The 22,631-nt window shown below is 50.3% G+C and overlaps 1 protein-coding gene across 1 annotated transcript in view; it reads left to right on the forward strand.

Annotated features, from left to right (window-relative positions):
• Positions 1-284: 284 nt before the first annotated feature.
• Positions 285-22,631, forward strand: part of PCP4 (Purkinje cell protein 4) — a 46,703-nt gene continuing 24,356 nt past the window's right edge. The window contains exon 1 of the mRNA XM_036447144.2: positions 285-431. Coding sequence (XP_036303037.1) covers positions 423-431 — 9 coding nt within the window. The 5' untranslated portion in view covers positions 285-422. The remainder of the gene's footprint in view (positions 432-22,631) is intronic.

A 22,631-nucleotide genomic window follows, 5' to 3' on the forward strand; every position in this document is an offset into this window, starting at 1 on the left:
CCATTTCGTCCCAAACAATGGGACACTCTACTCAGCCCAGCCACAGCCCAGCGTGGGCACCTCCCATCCTGCCCCAACCCCTGGGAACTCCAGCAGCCGCTCACTGCTCCCCTTGCGTTAAAGAACAGTCTTTGTACCTCCCTCGGACTTTGACTTTTAAAGAAACCTCCTTTGCTTCTCTCCCTGACAGAATGGGGAGCTGTGACCCAGGGTGTGCTCCTTCTTCCGTCCACAAGGTGGCCCTGTGTGCTCTCAGATGCCTGCCAGCTGCTCCGCCAGGTGAATGCCTCTCATTGGCTCAGGGAGGCATGATGCCACGGGCAGCCCTTTTTAAGAGGAAAGCCAGGCTGGCGGAGCAGCGAGCCTCCCTGAGCAGTTCCCGTTCTGAGCTGAGCGGCAGGACCGAGCTGTGCTGAAGCATCATGAGCGAGGTGAGTGGGACTTCCCCTGGGAAAGGGGAACTTGGGGAGCGGGTGGGGGTGGGGGGTGGAATGAGGGGACAGAGAAGAAGGGACCTCAGTTACCTCTGAAGACATGAGAGCCAGCCCTGTGACTACGGGCTTTGGAGACCAGCCCTGTGTATGGCTTGCTGTGCGGGGCAAGTGCAGGGACCGGCTAAGTTTGCAACTTTTAAAAAATTCGCCTTAAAAAGAGAAAGGGACGCATTGTTGGCTTCCCATTGGACTGTGAGTCTGGAGAGCGCTCTGGGGCTGAGCCCTCCGCAGAGGAAGCCGATGGTTGGGGTCTCTCGGGAAGATCTGTGTTACTTCCCCCGGTGTCTGCTCAGGGGACAGCGTCCCGGGCAGGCGGCTGGGGCGCCGGCTTCTGGGGGGCGGGTGTGGGGTGTGGGGAAGGGGTGAGCTGCTGGGTGCTGCGGGGAAGCGGGGCTGTGCAGCCAGCATCTGCAGCTCCTCGGAGTCCCGGGAAGGAGCCCCGCGGACAGACGAGCCGTGAACAGGGCACGTGTCCAGGTGTATGGCTCTGAGACGGGGATGCCGAGCGGAAGAGGGACCATTCTACATGGAAGGTCACGTCTCTGAACACGTCTGCATGGAATCAGTGTGCTGGGCTCATTTTATTTTTTAGGAGACCACGCTCTCTTTCTCTCCCCCTAAGGGGGCGATCTGGGTCATGCGACACCCCCTCCAAGGGGACTCTGTGACCAAGATGGTCCGTGTTCACTTCCCTTCGGTTGGCGCGCAGACAATGACTTTGTGAGATCTTTCATCTTCTCTGTCTCTTTCTTTTTTTTTTTTTTTTTTTTTTTTTGACAGATGGGTGATCCTTTTTAGGAAGTCTAGAGTAAAATTAACAACTTCAGAAATAAAATGTGTCTCGGCCGCTTTTCTCTCTCTGATGGGTGGATGGATGTAAACATGACAGGAAGGAAGGAGCGGCTCACTGAGGAGATGTGGGAACGGGGTCTGGGATGGCGCCCAGGGCTTGCGGGAGGAGGAGGAGGGGGAGGGGAGCACGGGGAGAGGAGGGAGAGGCAGACACCCTTCCAACAACAACAGTAGTAACCACGGCAGCAGCTCCCAGTGGCCCCACGGCGTCAGGGCCCCGCTGGGCGTCCGGCTCCCACTCCTGTTACCTTATTTGAGCCTTCTAACAGCTCTGGGAGGCAGGTGCTCGTGTGAGTCCCACTTGACAGATGAGGAAACCGAGGCGTGGAAAAGTTCAAGGTCAACTAGTTCAAAGCTATCAGCATGCGGAAGACAGACCCAGGACATGGGCTGCAATGCTGGGCAGCTGGCCGCCAGGTGGATGGCCAAGTGCATGAGGGAGTCTCTGGACAGCAGGTGCCAGAGGAGAGAAAGGAGGAGGAGGAGAGAAGGAGGAGGAGGAGGGTGGGAGCTGGGGAAAAGGCGGTGGGGCTCGAAGCAGACACAGAGCTGTGAGATCCAGTCCCCATCTCTTGCATGCTTGGGTGGAGGGGCTTTCTGCTAGACTCCCTGGAGACTCGAGAAGGTTCTCTATTTGTGTCGGCTCACCTTGCCTGCAACAAAAGGGGATGCCGTGTGCAGTGGGTGTTTATGTACAATTTCCCGGTTTCATACAGAAGAAGGACTTGGAGGCGGCAGAGCCCCGGGGCTCCCTTTCTTTGATCAGGTCAGCTGCCAGGAACCCTCCCGACAGCAGGCCTCCAGCCAACTCTGCTCACCGGCGCAGTCACCACCTTCCTGCCCTGCGTCGTACCCAGGAGCCTTCCAGAATGCCCAGCTCCGAGGGCTGGCTCTCGTACGGTGGGTCCCCTGGGAGAGAGCCAGTGTCCCAGACCTCACCCCACGACTGGAGTCACAGCCTCCTTTCTGCTGTATGAACTGAGTGCCCCCCTGCCCCCCGCGTTTCACCAGAGGAGCTGGCAGGCGACTGCGAGGACCCTGCCTTTAATGTTGACAACACCCCACCTCCTCCCTTTGCTGCTCATTCACCCTTCCTTCACTCCTGCACCTCCTCCGCTGGCCCCCAGCCCGGCCCCCGGCTCTCTGGCCCATCTCCCAGTTTCTGGGGGATGGGGGTGCTCCTCAGAGAGCTGGAATGTGTCCTTGGACTAAGACTTAAATCTGCTTAAAGCATTTAATAAAGCTGAGCAGAAGCTCTTTCTGGGGAGGGAACCGGATCCCCTGTTTTCCCCCAAGCTTTTCTTCTGGGAGGAATTACACCGGGCTTCTAGTTTTTATAACTCTCAGGCAGGGATGGATTTCAGATGATTCTTGACTTACACTTGTGCCTCATGACTGCGAGGAACAAGGCACAGGATTTTGCCCGCCACCCTCTGAGTCCTGGGTTTATTGGGGTCTGCTGGGCAATGGATCCTGTGCCAGCTGTCAGGGTATGGTGCCAGCTGCAGAGTTCCTGAGCTCCCATGAGCCCCCTGGGGCCAGGCCTTGAGCCCCGCTGGGCAGAGAGACCCTCCAAGGGCCACATGATCCCCGCCGGGGTGGGTGTGGGACGCAGCTCTGCTCCTCCCCGTCTTCCCATCTTTAAGGGAAGGCGGGCAGGGAAACTGAGTGTGGAGCCGGCTTTAGGCTGGATGACTGCACCGCACCATGTCTTCTGCATCTCCCGTAACATCACTTCTCTGGGGGGAATGACAGGTGATTGAAGAGAGCAGCTCAAGTAAAGCGAGCAAAGTCAAGTCCAAAGTTAGGGTAACGCGAGGGAGCGGGGGTGGCTCTGGGGGCGTCTGATTTACATCTCGGCACTGGTGTCTGTCAGATGCGCCTGCAGCAGCTCTGAGCTGAGCGGGGAGAGGATTTCGCAGGGATCACAACGCAGGCTCAGGGCAGGAGCCGGATCAGAAAGCCTGGCGGCGGAGTGCAATCCACACAGCGCCCTCCTCTCCCCGCCGGACTCCCGGGCCCGGGAGGAGGAAAGCCCACTGTGTGTGGCCACCTCGCACGATTGGAAGACAAGAGTCCCACCAACAATGACCCCGAGTCTCTCGTCTTCGGCAGGGGTCTCTTCTCAAGTTGCTTTGCAAAGGAAGTTACTGAGGAGCGCGAGCGGCGAGATGTCACTGCATCCGTGGGGCACATCCGAGAGTTCATTTCCTAAGGAGGCAGTGCTGCCCTGGGGTGAGGGAGGGGGGCTCTGGCTGCCCCGGCACCGCTGACAGCTGTTACTTAGAGCGGAGGCCCTTGGGAGAGCAGCCTCCCGTCCTCCTGTTCCCCCTCACGCCGCCTTTCTCTCACCGCGTGGATGGGCTGCCAGGCTCATGGCCATTTCTTCCAGCCAGACAGCGGCCGCAGGAGAAGGCCTGCGCCTGTCAGAGGCGTGGTCTGAACACTCCACGGACGTGTAAGGGCACATCTTCAGACCCACACGTCTGTCCTTAGCACGGCGTCAGAAGCTACTGCTCATGCGTGAAATCGCTGCGGAAAGCTGAAGGCAATGCCCGTCATTGTGCTGGGCCAGCAGGGCTGGCTGGCCCCACTTCAGTCCTGGGGCCCTGGCGGCGGGGGGGTGGGGGGGGCACAGGAAAGACTCCATTTTCCCTTCGTCCAAAGTAGCCATTGGTTAAAAAAAATCACGTGACACTGGTCTGGGGGCTTACCTAGTTAGCCATCAGGGCAACCGGCCGATGAGACACACAGTAAGATGAAACAGGTCTAGAATGAGAACTGGTATGGGTGTGATAGTGAGCTATACACAGGTGGATGACGGGATGGGATGGTTAGGTCTGTGAGGAACTGTGTATCTCTGACCAGTTAAGCACAGATCCCAAGGGCAAACGGCACAAAATGTGGATTTTGCCACTGGCCCCCAAGGCCCGGCGACAGAGGTCAAATGACAATTCAATGTCTCGTGTAGCTTTAACCTTCTGGGGGTGTGATGCAGGAAAGATATGGGAAGATCCAGCAAAACCCAAGTGGTTTTGCTGTGTCACACAGTGATAGAGACTCTCTCTCCTGTACCCTGAGATATTGAGTCTAAAAAGACACCCATTACGACGTGGGTTCGACGTCTGACTTTTCCTAACGGAGAAGAGGCCTCAGTTAAACATGCAAATGTGTCTGCGGGGCTGACGCATACGGGTTGCCACACGGTTCATTCCCCGCATCCTGCATGTCATTAAGGAATGCCATGGGACTAAACGCTCATTGTTTTTCTTCTCGAAATTCTAAGAGTGCAAGATGTACTGTACATGTGTGTTTTCCTCCCCGGAAAGAGGGAGTACATGAGTTACAGCTGATTTTCTTAAAGGTTCGGTGGAATCGTGTGATCGTGATGACAAGGAGATGGGGGCTTTGTGATGGAAAATGCCTTGAATTCATGATGAGCAGGCTCCGCTGTTATTTTGTGAAATTCTCATCTCTGCTTTCAGGCTTTCTTCGAGGTGCTGTCCTCGGTGGAGGGTCTTGGCCATCTGTCTGTGGCTCGCCTCGCTCTTTGATCCTATGAATAATGTGAGCCCCACTCTGGGGCTTTTTCATTACCTTAGAATGACGTTCTGGAAAGGGCTTCCCACTGAGGGGAAAGAAGGATCTTAGGGAATGCATATGCACAGGTTTTTATTGTATTATAGTTGGCTGGTATTTGAAGAAAACACAGCATTAAAGATCACGCTGCTAGAGCATTGGCTTTCTTCTGTCCCTGCTGCTGTAACAAAACACCACAGCTGGGTCATTTATAAACAGCAGAAAGCAATTGCTCACAGTTCTGGGGTCTGGAAGTACAAGATCGGGGTGCAACATGGGCGGGTGAGGGCCCGTTCTGGGTCACTTGGTGGAAGGGGTGAGGGAGCTCTGTGGGTCTCCTTTATAAGGGCACTGATTCCATTCACGAGGGCCCCACCCTCACTGTCTACTCAGCTTCCAAAGGCCTCACTCCTAATGCTGTTACCTTTGGGTGTTAGGGTTTTACCATTCGAATTTTGGAAAAACATAAACATTCAGTCCATAGCAAGTATTATGGGTTGCATTTTTTTTTTTTAATTCTCACCTGAGGATATTTTTTCCATTGATTTCTAGAGAGAGTGGAAGGGAGGGAGGAAGGGGAGAAAGAGAGAGAGAGAGAGAGATCGATGTGAGAATAACAAACAGATTGATTGATTGCCTCCTGCACAAGCCCTTACTGGGGCTGGGAAACCTGCAACTGAGAACTGAGGTACATGCCTGGATTAGAACCCACAACCATTCGGTCTGGGGGTCGAGGCTCTAACCACTGAGGAAAACCAGCCAGGGCGGCTGCATCTTATTAATCAGTGTTATCCTACCTAGACGGTGAGCTTCCTGAGGACAGGAACAGTGTTCTGGTTTGGCACCTGGTAGTGTCCAGTTCCTGGATGCATAACCGGATTTCGGGGTGCGGATTGGTCAGTGCATGTGACCAAGGACCAGACCCTCTTTTCTCAGTGCTGAGATTTGTGGCAGAAATGGGGTGGGAGGAGAGACGTTCTGATTTCCTCCTGGTTTGAAATCCGTGCTCGCCATGGAAGTCCCTGTGCGCTGGAAAGAGATGCCTTGTTACGTATGCAAAGCAAACACTTTCCCAGAAGGCCAAAGAGATGAGAAAAACTGGGGAGATCTCAGCAGACAGAACTCTTGACCTTTAGGAAAATGTCAAGGAAAACCAGGGCGCGGGGAACTGTAATGCCCTGTGATGTCCCCGGTGACCAAATCACGTCAGGTAATTTCTGTGAAATTCAAACAAAAGGGGCTGCCGGAGCGAGGCAGAGCCCGGCCGAGCCCCGGAAAATACTCGTGTGTTGAGGTGGGAAACCCACTTGGCTGTGCTCAGCGGGGACTCAGGAGGAGCCCATGCAGGCCTGTAGGAAGGCAGCCCCTCACACTGCATCGCCATCAGCCAGGCTGCCCGTCCCGGCGTGTTGAGACATCAGTATCTATCTAGGATGCAGGAAGCAAGTGGCCGAGTTAAACATTACAATTCCTAGCTAAACAGGAATCCTCAGTGTTCATATGAATTAAAACAAATATTTAATTATAGTCCATCTTTAAGTAATGTTAATGTACAGGGATATTTGACAATTCAGTTGTAAAAAAAGATGGACTGGGAAGTTGGACAGGGTCTGTCTCCACTTCCCTATACCCCACAGGCACCAGCTCTTTGCCATCCTTCTTCCAAGCATTGGACTGAAGCCAAGTATAAAGATGAATTGGGAAACATTCCCCATTGGATTTGGGGGTGGGTATGGCCGTGCAATGGATCACTGTCTTGTACCAGGAGCCAGGCGAGCCTGCCACACCCATCGACGGCCCGGACCCATCAGCCTGCATTCATTTCTGGCTGCTTTACATGAGCAATTCCGAGTGCGTTACCATCCCAGGCATCAATCTGCTGGAATATTGTTTGTGCCTTGCAAATAGCCCTAAATTTATGCTTCAGAATCCCACTGAATCACTTCTCATTCCGCTTCTGAAAGGGAAATGCTGGGCCATATTTATCACACGGCCAGCCGGAAAATCAATCACCCGCTAAATGCCATTATTTCATCTTTTACTCTTAAACTGCCACCTTATAAATAAAAGGAAGACAAATTAAGGCCATAAAGCAGGGAGGTAGCCACCCACAAGGTGAAAAGTCCCCTGCAAACATCTCAGGGGGAAGGCACCAGGAAGTGCCAACCATGCAAATGAGGCGATTTTCCTATCGCGAGCCAGAGGGGAGAGAAAGGTGTTTGTCCCCTGGTGTGAGGGTGACAGTCCCCTCATGTGGGCTTGGCCAAGACGAAAATACCTCAGGCCACCCATAGCACACTCTTTTCTCCATGGTCTGCAACGTCTTCTGAAAGCTGGTGCTTAAATGCCAGTCTAGGACGAGTTGAACTCAGGCCGCGTTTGTACCCTGGCTGGTTTGAGGTTATGCTTTTCCTGGTCCTACAACCCAGAGCTGTTGGGGAGAGGTGTGGCAAAGGTCACGGCCAGCTGTCCCCCTCACGCCACCCCTGGGCCCTGGCCAAGATTCTCACCAAGCGACTCGTTATTTTAATTGTATACAAGGCCTGCAAAGAGGACCCCGGAGGTTGACAATCCTCTTGAGCACTTGTCTTAACAAAATAAGAAAAAAAAAAAAAATATTACAAGGAACTATGTTCCCCTTTTCTCTCAAGTTCTTTTGTTTCGCCAACATACTTTCCTGTCCACCATGGGGCTAAGTGCCATTATGTAAAAGCTAATTAAGAAATTACACTTGTTTGAAAATGTAAGATTCTTGCCTTGGCCGGTTAGATTCAGTGGTTAGAGCATCCGCCCTTGGACTGAAAGGTCCCAGGTCCCATTTTATTCCCGGTCAATGGTACATACCTTGGTTGCAGGTTTACCAGTTTACTCCCCCCCCCCCCCCCCCCCCCCCCCCCCCGCCAACCTCCCATGGGAGGCAATCAATTGCTGTGTCTTTTTCATGTAGCGCTCTCTCTCTCTCTCTTCTCTCTCTCTCTCTCTCTCTCTCTCTCTCTCTCTCTCTCTCTCTCTCTCTCTCTCTCTCTGTCTCCCCTTTTCTTTCTCCCTCCTACTTTCTCTCTTAAAAAAAGTTAATGGAAAAACATCCTCGGGTGAGGATAAAAAAAATTAAGATTCTTACGTACATATTTCCTCATTAAATAATATCCATTGTTCCGTTAGGAGGTGTTAGAAAAAGAGAACGATTCTCTTGGGCCTGGCAAAGGGCTGGTTGTGCCTAGGCATTTCCGATCACATTTCCCCACTTGTTTGAAACCCCAGGGCCATGAATGGGTCCACCTGGGAGCCTGAGAGCAATCGTGCTGGATGGCGCATCCAGGGTGCCCATCCCTCCATCCCTGCGGGTGAGGAGGCATCAGCAGACACCAGTGTTGACACAAACCTGCGCACATTGTAGGTGGGCCAGGGTGTTGGGTCTGCCTTCAGAATTCTCATCTCTTCACCCGTTTCAAAGAACTATAGATGGAGCCAGCAATAAGCAAAACTTCAAACCATTTGCCAGCTATTTCCAACCCTTTCTCATCTCATGACACACATAAACTAATTACTAAAATTCTACGGCACACCAATATATAAATATATAAATATATATATATATATATATATATATATATATATATATATATATGTATGTATATATATGACAAAAAAATAGATATAATTCTGATGCGTTCACACCTGTCGGCTATTGTTATGCTGGCCGATGTCATTCTTTAAAATTTGATAATGTAAAGGAAAAGAGGTTAGTGTTCCTAATGCAAGTTAGGTATTGCATGATATAAAATTCTTGGGATACATCAGTTGAAAATTGCTGCCTTCTGCTAGAGGACATCTCCCCAAACCGGTCAAGGTGCTTAGGTATGACCGTCCTCCCCTACGGAGGGCACTCTCCTACCCAGCCCCTTCTTTGACTTTTCCACAATTAGCTGTCATTGTTCCAACAACAGCCATCAGCAACAGCTTCTCAGCTCCCTGGGAGCTATCCCAGCAGTCCTCCCACAATCCAGCCCAGAGCAATGGATGGGGTCCACAGTGACCTTGGTATCACTCCTCTAGAATATTCACCTCCACAGTTTCTGGAACTGCACCCGCTCCGGAAAAATATTTGAACATGTATGCACAAAGCATTTTCTAAAAATTCATTTTAAAATTACGTATAAGTGCTAATGTACTAATATGCAAAGTATAGTTATGAAACATACAAAAATGAATATTGGAAAGATAAAATTTTTGAGCATGTATGCACAATACGTTTTTAAAAATGTATTTAAAAATTGTAAGTGCTAATATATTAAGTGTGGGTATAAAATATACAAACAAATATTTAAAAATGAGAGAATGATGACGCAAACCATACTTCTAGATAGTTTGCTAATGGTAATGGCTTTATTATCCCTTGCACAATATACATTTGTGAAAGTTCATTGTCAATGGAAAAGCATGGAAATCTATAGTTCACATGGCCTGGGTAACTACTTCTTTTTGAGACGAATTTGATGACGGTGGTTTTTAAGCTCCTATTTGTGCTCAGGAAGATATTCTAACAGTAACAAGTTAGTTAGCATTTCCATAGTTTTATTGCTTTTGCTGGCAGTATTGGCATTGTTTTCAATCTGTGAAAATCGTACTCAGGAATTTTTTATTGTGGTCAAAAAACATAGTAAATTGGCCATCTTACCCATTTTTCTCAGAGTGAAATTCAGTAGCATTACGTTTTCCTACCTCGTTGGGAAACAGATCTGCAGAACATTTCCATCCGGAACAACTGAAACTCTACCCCCGTTAGACAGTAGCTCCCCTCCATGCTGTCCCGCCTTCCTGCTCAACACCGTTCCACTTGGTGTTTTTGTGAAGGTGACTACCCTGGTTACCGCATGTAAGTGGGATCATCCGACATTTGTCTGTTTGTGGCTGGCTCGTTTACCTTAGCAGAATGACCCCAAGGGTCATCCATGTTGTAGCATGTGACCGGGCAGGAATCTTTTAAGTCCGTTTACCTACTATGGAGAGATTACTGCCGTTAAAGGTAGATTGGATAATCTAGAAATCCTCTTACGGGGCACGAGGAACTGCCATGCAGCGTGTGGCGGTATTCTGAGAGCAAGCCAAGAGGGAGGGCGTCCTGGGGCCTCCACTCTTCCCTACCCACTGAGTGACAATGTCAGCAGCAGATATCAGCTATGGATGAAACCTATTTTTTCTTATTGATCTGTGATCCTACACAGATATAAATAGAAATTCTAGAGTTCTCTCTATCATGCACGGTTGTGAGAATTAAGCACCTTCGAACCCCAGAGGTGCCATCAGACTGTGGTGTGTGCCAATGGCGCCCCCTGGGGTTGTGCTGTGTACAGCCCACACAGCTGAGTAGGGTGGCCCTGCCCTCCCCGGGTGCAGGCAGCCTGCTGACAGGCCACTGACCTAGAGAAAGATGGTGGTTTCTATGGCCCCACTTAGAATCTGGGGATTAAGTAGGCTGCACTTGTCATTTCATTCAAAGCATTCATTTTAAAATAGGGAAGTGAGTGCCCTAAGGCGAATCTTGTTTAAAATCAGAGCGCTTCCCAAGGAAAAGCCAGTCTAGGCTTCACTCATTTCCTATCCTATTAAATGTCTCATTTTCTGTCATATCCTCTATACAACCCATTTTTTTTTCCCCACTTGTCCCAATTCCATTTAGGACTTAGCCATGGAACATATGAAAAATAATACTGTCCTGGATATTTTTATTAGTCTCCAGTACCAACAAAGGACAGCCACAGAAGTCTTAACAAAGTCCTTCTGTCCTTCACCAGGTCTTTTGCTTTCTTTGCAGAGATTGGGGTTTGCCCTCTGACCTCCTGATCCTCACCCCAGCCCCACCCCATCCCAATCACAAAGGGAGGACATGACGAATGTGGGCGAACCATCTCGTTAAGGTCTCTGTTGACAAAGCTCTCTTCTGCCTTGTCTGGCAGAGTTCCCCTGACCTGAGTGTGCACCAGTCACCTCCCCTCCTTCTCGTACCCCCCCCCCCCCCCCCCACCCCGGCTCTGTGGGAATAAGAAAGAGCATTCTGAAACCCCAAAGGAAACTCTTAGAGAATATTTTCTCAGGGCGTGGTGGCCCTTTCTGTGGTCAAAACCGTCGCATGTACCATCAGTAATCACTTATTTTGTCAGCCACATTTCTTTTTCTTTTCTTTTTAAAATATTTTTTTTTATTGCTTTTTACAGAGAGGAAGGGAGAGGGATAGAGAGTTAGAAACATCCATCAGCTGCCTGCTGCACACCGCCTATACCTCAGAAATGTGAGCTATGTTATCTCCTCTCTCTCTCTCTCTTTTGTTTACCCTCACCTGAGGATATTTTTCTATTGCTTTTTAGAGAGAGCAGAAGGGAGACACACAGAGAGAAACATCGATGTGAGAGAGACATATTAATTGGTTGCCTTCTGCAAGCACCCTGACCAGGGCTGGGGATTGAGCTTGCAACCGAGGTCATGCCCTTGACTGGAATTGAACTGTGACCCTGTGACTCTTCAGTCCCTGGGCCAACGCTCTGTTCACTGAGTCAAACCGGCTAGGGCATAAGCTATTTTATCTCTTCTTGAAGATAAATTCTTTAAAAAGATGCAGCAACTTGTCAATTACTTCTACCAAATACCATATATATATATATATATATATATATATATATATATATATATATATATTTTTTTTTTTTTTTTAATTGAATTTTTTTCAGGCGACATTGGTTAAAAAATTATATAGTGTTCAGTGTATAATTCTAGAATACATCATCTGTATATTGTATTGTGCGTGTTCACCACCCAAGTCAAATCTCCTTCCATCTCCATTTATCACCCCTTTACCCTCTTCTACCTCCCCCACCTCTTTCCCGTCTGCTAGTCACCATACTGTTGTCTGTGAATTGTTTTTCTTTGCCTAACCCTTCATCTTTTCCACGCAGTCCCACATCCTCCTCCTGTCAGCTGTCAGTCTTCTCTCTATCTATGAGTCTGCTTCTATTTTGTTTGCTAATTTATGTTGTTCATCTAGCTTTAATCTTTCTCCTCTTCGAAGCGGGTTCAGCTCATTTCTGGGGAAACTGTGTTGTGAATTTCCATGTCATCATTTTTTTGCTGAGTTCTCACTGAGAGCCAGATTTGGCTGAAATTCCGGCGAGAGCTCCCCACGGTGGAATTTTGGATGAAGATTTTGAATTCGCACATGACAAAAATAAAAATGCAGTGTAATGCGACTTCAGAGCTGGAAGCAGTGCCCTCAGGGGACCCGCCTCCCGCCCCTCCGTCCCAGTGGTATTACAGCCAGGAAGTGTGATGTAGCGAAGAGTCTAGCAGGTCTCCTCAGAAATGAGGCAATTTAAAAACAAGCAACAGTCCTGCAACCATCCGCTCCGCCTGCCTCTGCAATGAACCTCTCTGAGTGCTGGTGGCTCAGGCAGAGTTGGGGTCTGAGAGCCTGCGACTGGGCAGCAGGGACAGGATCTGGGACATTTTATGGGGCTCAGTGGAAAACAGAAATGCGGGGCTTCATGTGAAGCATTAGGAGGGGTTTCATGACAATACTGACAGAGCAGCAAATCAAGCTCAGGGACTAAGCCAGAGGCCCCGTATGACTGCACAGGTCATCTCGCCATGAGGTGGCCTTTCTTTTCCTGCACACCTGGGTAAGGATGGGATTGCCTGATGGCTTTTTAGTGGAAAAAAGACAGATAGACGGATGGATGAACGAATGAATGAATGGATAGATGGATGGATGGATGGGTGAAATGGATGGAGGACAGATATATAGATATAGAGATAGAGATTCCACCTAGCAGATGCTTGAACAAGAAGCCAGGTGATGCTGGCTGACCCTGCAGGCCTATTGTAAGGATGGAGTAACAAAATGGATTCAGAACCCCTGCAAAGTACATATATTTTAAAGATCACATAAACGCTAACCTGTAATCCCATGTGGAAACCCCCCAATTCTGATCCCAATCGTCTTCACAGAGCATTGGTTGTTCACTCAGAGGAACGCTTTGGTGGCCTGTCTTGTCCTGTGACCTCTGTCTTCACCTTCGGTGCCTGGCAGGGGACACAGAGGGCCGATGTCTGAGGCTGTCCCATTAGAGAGACATTTCTGTGCTGGGGAAGTGAAGGGCTCTTATCGTAGGAAGAGCGGGGTCAGTGCGTGCAGATAGGAGGCCCTTCAGTGGCGTGGGTGTCGCCCTGCTCCTGGAAGGCAACCTTTAACCCACATGTGTCAAACACAAGGCCCGCGGGCCAAATCCGTCCCGCCAGGCCTTGCAATGTGGCCCGCACCGCGCTGTCATCACTGCACTCCGCTGCGTTTCCATCACAATGACAGTTTATGACTGTTGAGTAAACCATTCGGCCCGCGATTTAGGCTGGATTTTAGATTTTGGCCCCTTCTCTGATTGAGTTCGACACCCCTACTTTAACCGAAGGACAGCCGGGTTTATTCTCCAGCAAATGATGTTGTTCGGATGCTGGAGAGATTTTTAAAAAAAAGATATGGAGCCAATACCCGCTCTGAAGGAGACACAGCCGTGGGGCTGACTTGGCAGGTGGTGCTGGTGATGATGGTGGTGGGATGTGATGTGTGCATTTCGTCTTCATGGCGAGATAGCTGGAATTTTCACCTCCCCAGGGAGCAGCTGATCACGTGGTCTATGCAGCTTTTGTCCCTGACTTCTAATCCGTGTCTCCACAGCTGGTTTAGGACAAAGCATGCCCCATTCTTCTAAGAGCTTCTCAGGCTTCTGCTGAGCCCCGAAGCGATTTTCGTGTTAGTTGAGTAGGGCACAAAGCTGTCTGCCTCTTCATTACTGAAAAAGAAAGTGTGCCGTCCCGGAGGGAGAGGCCCTGGGCACACAGCCTGCCAAGCTCACATCTGCTCTTCCTCACGGGCCGAGCTGTAGCTGTCGTGGGAGGAGGGTGCGGACAAGAGGCCCTGGAGCTGGTTCCACATGTGGAACTCAGACCTGGACTAGCAGGCAGAAGGATCCTGAGGCCAGAGCTGTCTGCGTGGTCCTGGGGCCATGACCTCACAGGTGCGCGACCCATATCTGCAGGTTTGGTGTCAGAGTGGACGCGGAACCCCGACAATCTTGTGAAGTGTGTTCACCCCATCTCTTTCCTGCTATGGTCCATGCATTGCCATGCACAGGATTTAGCACAATGTCATGGATTTGCACAATGAGGAGGGTCGGGAAGCATGATTCCCTCCCCCCACCCCCACCCCCCCCCGCCGCCCCGCCCTCATGCCACCAGATGGACTGAGGCATAAAGTGTCTGTCTGCTGTTGGTGGCAGAGGGAGCTGTCTAAGTCGGGGTTCCAGCTCCTCAGCCCGTGGCAAGTGTGCAGTCTGCCCTGATCCAAGCAGCCCTGGGTCCTTGGGGGTGTCACCAAGCCTCTCTGTGGCTCAAGCTCTGTCTCTATCAAACAGGCACACTTGTCGCATCCGCCTCCCAGGATCGAGGTGTCAGGCCGTTTTCGCTCGCAGAGACAGGTGCTTGGTGCAAAAACAAGGCAAAGTCTTTGCAAAACCCAGGAGCGTCACTGCTCACTCGGCCCCACATGGGGCTTCTCTGGCTTCGCGGTGGGTGGTGTGTCCTTCCCTCTCCTGCTCACCGCTTTGCTGCCCGGTGAGAAAGTTGCAGTCTGTAGATCGTGGTGGGCTCGCCCATGTGGAGCCACGTGGCCGTGGCAGGTGACCATCCCACACACAGGATGGCTGGCGTCGGGGAAGAGCAGACATGCTGGCCAGCAGGGCCTGTCCTCCCGGCCACGGGGCGTTTTCTTTTCTTTCTTTTTTTTTTTAAAAAAAAATATATATTTTATTGATTTTTTTACAGAGAGGAAGGGAGAGGGATAGTTAGAAACTTAGATGAGAGAAACATCGATCAACTGCCTCCTACACTCTCTCCATTGGGGATGTGCCCGCAACCAAGATACATGCCCTTGACTGGAATTGAACCCGGGACCCTTCAGTCCACAGGCTGACGCTCTATCCACTGAGCCACACTGATTTTGTCCTGTGGGGCGTTTTCATGCTGTGCTCTTCGTCTGCCCTTTGCCTTCATTCAATTACACCCAGCGCTGAGCTTCCCAGCCCGACTGGGGAAGGAGCGGGGGTGGGATGCTGGTGTTACTGTGAAAGCAAAGCAAAGCTGTGCCTTTCTCTGTGGCCCGTGTCCTCAATCTGGGGAACCACGTGTGGATTTTCTGATCTCACGTCAGCTTCTCTGAAATCGAAAAGTCCCCCCCAAATCCCATGATTCCAGGGGGACGGGCACGGTCAGCGTTTTCTCGATGATACAGTATGGGGTTCATTCAGTCTGGAAAACTGGCCACCCTCCTCCCCATCCGTGTGAGGCGCATTTGTCCTTAAATGAGGTCCTTAATTGGCACGTCTCGGGTTCTGCCTTTACATTTATCTTTCACTGACAGTTCTCTGGCTCCTTTGTCCTTGGCATTTGGCTGGTCAGCCATAACCTCTTGGGATGGAGAGAGAAGGCAAACCTCTCCATCCTGCCCTGCCCTGCCCGAACCTGGCACTTCCGTGTGTGCAGGGAGGAGGGATGGACAGGGGGTATCTGTCTTTGTCTCAGAGCCGAGTGTCTTCTGTTCAGTCATAGCAGCCGTTCTAGAAGGCTCCTGGCCTTTCCTCAGCAGCCTGCATTCCGAGGGTCAACCAGGGGAAGGCAGGGAAGGAAGTGCGCTGGACGAGAAGCGTTCCTTTTGGAGAATCTGCCGATTGAGTAAGAGGCACACACACTGTACCGGGCTGCTACGTTCTCCCAGCCCCCTTCCGCGTCCCCCTCCGGCAATCATTCCACGCTCCTCCTGCGTCTTCTTTTCCTAAAAAAACGCAAGCCGAGGTTGGTACCAAACACACGAGGTACATCCATGCCAGGATCAGAGGCCCCGGACACCTCAATTGACATCGATAACTTAACAACAAACAGGCAGTGGCTGCTCCCCTGATGGACAAAGTGATGACACATATGAATACTCTCCCTTGGGAGTCTCCGAATAGTCATGTGAGATGCACATTTAATTTAATTTCGTCCCCCACAGAGGAGAAACTGAGCAGGTAAAGAAGGAAAGGCGAGAGCAGTGGAATCACTGTTTTACTGTCACTTGGCCACACTGCCTTCAGACCGCTGAGCCCAGCGCCCCGACTCACTGAAGGGAGCACGATGGAGAGGAAGGGGCGGGCCTCTTCCCAAGCCTCTCTCAGCATCACTTTGCTGTCAGGTTCCTTTCAGGGGCCAGATCCAGGCCACGGGACTGTTTCTTTATCTCATTTAATTCTCACAGCCTGAAGAGGTGGGTGCATTGATATTCCCACTTTTAGAAGCAGAAACGGAGGCTCAGAAAAGTCAGGTGACCAGCACAGGGGCATCCAGTTGCTAAGACATGGGGCTGGAACAGCAGGACCATGGGATTCCAGGACGTTCTTTCTTTTCTTTTTTGGATCAGGTGTGATTTACATCTGGTAAACATTACCATGTTTTAGTTGCGTAGTTGATGAGTGTAGACACATTTACAGTCTCACAATGGGGAAGTAGATTGTTGGATCACCCCCAAAAGCTTGTGTCTCTTTAGAGCCAGCCCTTCCCTCCAGCTTTAGCCTAGAACCTGCATCCCTCACCATCACACCCTAAAGTGCAGCGACCCCAACCCCCCGAAGCAAGGAGTTCACACCGTCATGAGGGCGGCATGCTCACACAGGCCTGCAAAGCAATGAAATCACATTGCAACAATTTCCAGACCATGCCCAGATCGGCGGCAGCGCCAGGTAGGAACATGACGGAGGTGGCGGCATCTCCTGTCCTTGTCCCTGTGAGACAGTTCCCGTCTCAAACAGCAGGGACGGCTGTCGGCGAGCAGGGGGAGCCTCCGAGCTGGTCTTGATGTGGGATCGTGCCCGGCTCCCTGAGCTGACACTCGCCTTCACCGCCTTCACCTCGGGCTCCGGTCTGGGGACAGGGCTGCTCCGTACCCTGAGGGCCGTCACCAGAGTGAACTCTGACTGGGGGAGCTAGATGTAGTTTTTTGGTTTCCTCCTTGCATATCTATTTCCAAAGTGTTCATAATGACCAGATCCTCCTTTTATAACTAGGAAACAGAGTGGTTTAAGGAGAATATTGGCCCAAAGGAAAACTTAAAGGTAGAAAATACTCCCTTAAAATATAAGGCTGTAAGGGAAGATATAAATGAAAAGACAAGAAACAAAATCCCCAAACATGAGGGGCTCTGCCATAAATGGTCTCCCCAAATGACAGCGGAACTGCTTGTTTCTGTTCCCCCAAAGGTCAGGATGCAACGCAGGGCAGAGCGGAGTGTTGTGGGGATGGGGGTGGAGGTCCAGCCTCCTGGGCTTACAGAGGCGGGAGCCGGAGCCGAGGAGGGCTTTAGAGGGATCAGACAGGGTGATGCTCCTTGCCTGGAAGAGCCCCATCATTTTTTAAAATGACCATTAAAAGAAAAAAGAAAAAAAGCCCAACCAGTGTGACTCGCTGGCTGAGTGTGGACCTACGGACCACTCTCCCGATGACAGGACCAGTTCATAAACTGTAATCAAGGCCCACAAGAAAGTTCCAAAGGCTGTCTTAGGACAACTCCTGAGCCTCCGCACCACCCCCTTCTCCAATCTCTTCCTTACCCGTGACCACAGCCTGGGAGCCGAGCAGGAGCCTGAGGCCAAAGGAAATATCCACCAGCACAGATGGCCCCTGTCTTATGCAAAATGTCGATATTTGCTTATCATGACTTTTTTTAAAATCCTCACCCTAGGATATTTTTCCATTGATTTTAGAGAGAGTGGGAGAGAGAAGGAAAGAGAGAAACATCAATGTGAGAGAAACACATCAAGTGGTTGCCTCCTGCACTAGTCCCCACGAAGGCCTAAGCCGGGGAGGAGACTGTAACAGAGGTACGTGCCCTTGACTAGAATCGAACCTGGGACCGTTCCGTCCATAGGTGGATGCTCTATCCACTGAGCCAAATGGGCCAGGGTACTTATCATGCCTTTTTGTAGTACTTTTGATTTTTCCAAAATATTGAATTAAAATATTATCTTTTCCATCTCATTGAGGTGTAACTGACAAAATTGTAACCCACGTAAGGAGGGCGCCACGAGGGTCGGATGTATGTCTACCCCGTGAAAGATTCCGCCTCCGAGTTAGTGACCACGTCCATCCCCTGGCATATGTACCTCTTTCTGTGTGAGACCCGAGTTCCACTGTCCTGCCACCTTTCAATTGTACGGCAGTGCTAGCAACTGCAGCCACCGTGTTTGACTCAGATCCTCAGACCTTATTCATCTTAGCCCTTTCGCCCTTCCCTCTGTGGGTCCTCACCCATACCCCTGTTAACCGCCGGTCTACTCTCAGTTCCTATGAGTGGAGTTATTTTTCCATATTTCACATGCAAGTCATCCTGTGCGGTATTTGTCTTAATTAATGAGTTTGTTGGTGCCCCTTATACAGGGCTGGGCAAGAGTAGGTGTATAGTTGTTCATATGGAAAAAGACACGCAGGTTATAATTACTAAAATAGATTTTACTTACCGTATTTTCCAGTGTATAAGACGACCCCTAATTTTACAGTTAAAACATAGGTTTAGGCCTATGTTCGCTGTATAAGACTAACCCCCCCCCCCCCCCCCCCTTCAGAGGCAACACCAGTTCTTTTTTTAATAGACCGCCTCTCTGACTCTGGCCAATCTGAGCAGGCTTTTTTTCGTTTCAAAAGTCATCTTATACGCCGGAAAATACGGTATTTGTTTTGCTGAGACATGATCTTACTGATGTGAGACCAGCCCCCGGATGCAGCATGAGAGTCTCAGACGTGCCTCCATAGCCACTCCAAGCTCAAGGTTGGGGAGAAATGGAACCAAAGTCAGTTTTTTACTGACGGGCTGGCATGGCCCGTTCCTCAGGTCGAGTATCTTATGTAAGGGATTGCCCCTGATTTTGCAACTTGGTTGAAAAGAGTCACCCAGCCAAATCCTGTGCTGAGTCACACATCTCTCACCAGATTGATCCGTGTGGACCCTGTGGGTGGCCTGCTCGGTGTGGGCTCCCCGGGCTCAGGCAGGTGTGAAGGGACAGCTGCCGCCTCCTGCCCACTCTGCGGGCCTCTACCACTCACCTCCTGCCTCGGGGCTTCCTGCTTGTTCCCGGCAGATGCCGAGTTTGAGATGCTGCCCAGGATAGCAGCGCTGAGAACTGTTGCTATAGCACATGTCTGGGACCAGGAGAGGCAGGGGCAGGTGATGATAACTCAACTTCCTCCCGCCTGGGTCAGTCCTCAGCCACAGATCGCCCTGCCCGGAGGGCACAAGATCAGCGTGGCATGCACCTGGCAGTGCCATCTGGATGAAGAACCCTCCATCGCCTCTGTCTTCCTCCTTCCCACCCTCCCTCCTTCCTTCCTGGTGCCCCCTCTTCCGTGTGTAGCACCAACAACATCTGTCTCAGGCTCTGCTTTCTGGGAAGCGAAAAGAAGACACAGTCTTTGTTATTGCCTGTAGCCCTTGCTGCAATGGCCTGTCAGGCAAAAAGACTCCCCAAATGACACCTTTTAATACCGTTCCCACCTTATAGACCCTTGGCACTACTAGATTATTAGGAGGAGCAATCAGATATGCCCTCTCTGGTTAGGCTCCTTTAACTGGGGGTTTATGAAATCCTGAAACCCTAGCTGGTTATTTGTTAGCGTCACCGGGAAGGATGTGGGATGGGAGCTGCTGAGAGGTTAGGGGGTCTGAGAGATGTCCTCTCCGCTGTGGTTCGGCCTCGGACCCTCAGGCTTCCTTGCTGTCACTCAGCAGATCCATAGCCTGGGTCGGAGACGAGGGTGACTACAAGGCTGTGACTTTAACTCCTCGTGTCGCATCCTTAGATGGGCATTTACCATTTCCTAGTGGTGAAGTGGGGACAATAAAAAAAACAGGAAAATGCTTGGAGGAAAATGTCTGTGTTCTAATGAGCCGAGGAGTTTTCTTTTTTTAAAAAAAATATTTTTTATTGATTTCAGAGAGGAAGGGAGAGGAGGAGAGAGGGAATGAGAGATAGAAAGATCAATGATGAGAAAGAATCACTGATAGGCGGCCTCCTGCACAACCCACAATGAGGGATCAAGCCTACAACCTGGGCATGTGCCCTGACCTGGAATTGAACTGTGACCTCCTGGTTCATAGGTCGATGCTCACCCGCTGAGCTATGCCGTCTGTGCCAGAGGAGTTTTCTTATTTGTGATCCTGAGGATAAACTCGTGGCATTCGCTTCCTCACACAAGACCCTTGTCCTTTAAAGAGGCCCTGGGAATGGGGACAGGGAAGCTGTCTTGAGATGGTGGAAGAGGGCGTGCCCCAGTGTGACCCAGGAGGATGGGCACAGGGCTGGCTTGAGCAGTGGGCACTCTGGTTTCAGACAGCTGAAAAAGGCAGTGACTGCTATTCTTCTAGACCCTTCGGTAAGCACAGAAGAAGTGCTGGGTCTGGGGTGGGACAAGGTGTCACAGAGGGTCCCACATAGGATTGCTTTATAAATGTGAAGTCATTAGGGTTGGGTTAGGGCTGGAGTTGACCAGGAGAGGACCTGAATGAGAACATCAGTGTCAAGTACCACGACAAAAAGCAGACAACAAGAAACGTGGTGAGATTCTTCTGGAAGCAGAATTATGAGGAGACTCCCGCCTCTGGTTCTGCTGTGATGAAATTGGGGCTGATTTTTCACCTTCATCTGCCCCCCCCAACCACGGCTGTTCTCAGAGGTCATGGCAATGGCCTCTCTAGATCAGGCTGAAACATGGAGGCAAATCTGCTGATGCAAAGGTGTTGAATGCCACATGCAGCAGGCTCTTCTACATGTGTGCCTGGTACTCTAGGCATTTGGACAGTATGTGACACACACTCTCTTTAACCTGGTGATGGTGACTGCATGTTTGGTCAGAAGCTCCCTGCCTTCTGCATGCCCTAACGTACTATGTTGGATTGGTGTGTAACCTGGATGGTGATGGTGGTGGTGGTGGCCAGGATATCACTGGATCACTTCTGAAGTTCCTAGAAAAGAGCCCAACATCTAGAATCTCACATGGGTTTGCCCCTAAGACAGCCCATCATGCCCCTCCCCTCTTATTTATTAGTCCAGTTAGAATAGTGATATTCTCGAGGTGTGGCTACTTCTGTTCAGCAGGCAACACAGGTTCTCAGGATGCTGAGCTCATGATTGGTGCTAATGGATAAAGGAGGAGGGATCTTCCCTCACTTGGTCATGAGAGTGAGTGGGGAGAACAGGCAGCCTCCTCCCTCAGGGCACTAACTTCTCTGACCTCATGAAACAGGACATTTCCCTATGGACATTTGGGGAATGACAGCCCATCCATCCGTCTGTCCATCCATCCATCTATCCATCCATTTCAACATAGCCTAGCTATGGATCCCTACGTTATTTAAACTTCAATAAAAGATCTCACAGTCATTCTACAATTGATTCCTGTTCTATCAGGTTGACTCTGCTTTTTTCTATAAGTCAGATGCCTCAAACTCTCTGGGTGCTAATGAAATCAAATTGACCTTCACAGGGGATGCCCCCTGTCCCGTTACTTCCCACCTGCTGAGGGAGGCCCTCAGGGGGACATGGAAGATGGTCAGGCTCAGTTTTAAAGGGAAGACCTTGGAGCCAGCATCTCTGGGTCAGAGTTATGTCTCTGCCATTTCCCAGCTGCACGACCTTGATCAAATCCTCTCTGTGCCTTTAGGATGCAATCTGTAAAGTGAAGCTGACGAGGACAAGGATGGTGTGTACCTTGTCAGGAATATTGTCAGAATTCTAAGAGTCCGTGATGCCTGGGAGCCTGGAGGGTGCCTGGCCATGGCATGTGTATGTTGTGGCCAGTCCAATACCAGCCTGACTTACACTCTCCTCATTTACCGGGGAATTTCAGCCCCTTCGCCTGGTGATAGACAATCATGGGTGATGATCACTGAAAGGCCGGCAACAGAAAAGCTCTTGGACAATTACCTCACTGCTCTCAGCCTTGTCTTAAAAATGTCCCGACGTCTCAAAGAATTCTGAAAAAAGGTGCTTTCAATGACTAGTTCTTTTTTGTCAGGATCATTTTCGGATCCGAGACACCATCCCCCTATGACATGTATCAGCTGCATTTTGCCTCCATCAGATGAGACCTGACACAAAACCCTGTCTTAGGAATCCTGGAAAAAGGGCTCCTTTTTGTCCCCTGAGTGCACATCATTTGGTTTCTAAAAGGTGATCTTTTATGAAGAGAAGTATTCATGACATTTGAAAGGTGTCAATGTTTAAGGTAGTTAAATACCACAGTGGGGTTGAGTGTGCGCCTGTTTTGAATGTGTAAGCCATTTAATGCGACTTTATTCAGCTCTAGAACACTTATCCTTTTATTTCGTGGAATTTGATTTGTTTTAATGAGCCATCTCTGCATAATTCGGGGACGGGGAGGATCTGAACACCCAGACGATTGTTGGGTCTCCACCATGGTGATGAGATTTCCATCCAGTGCAATGAACTTACCACCTCCTCTGAGTGTGAAAGGGGAGCCATCAGAACAAACCCAGGCAAGAAGGAAGGAGCATTTTTTACTTGCAAATCCATCTTTCAGAAATGTGTGCTTTGGTTTAAAGGAAGAGGCTGAACATTACAG

The sequence above is a fragment of the Pipistrellus kuhlii genome, unplaced genomic scaffold (genome assembly GCF_014108245.1).
Source record: "Pipistrellus kuhlii isolate mPipKuh1 unplaced genomic scaffold, mPipKuh1.p scaffold_m20_p_2, whole genome shotgun sequence".
Classification (NCBI taxonomy): Eukaryota; Metazoa; Chordata; class Mammalia; order Chiroptera; family Vespertilionidae; genus Pipistrellus; species Pipistrellus kuhlii.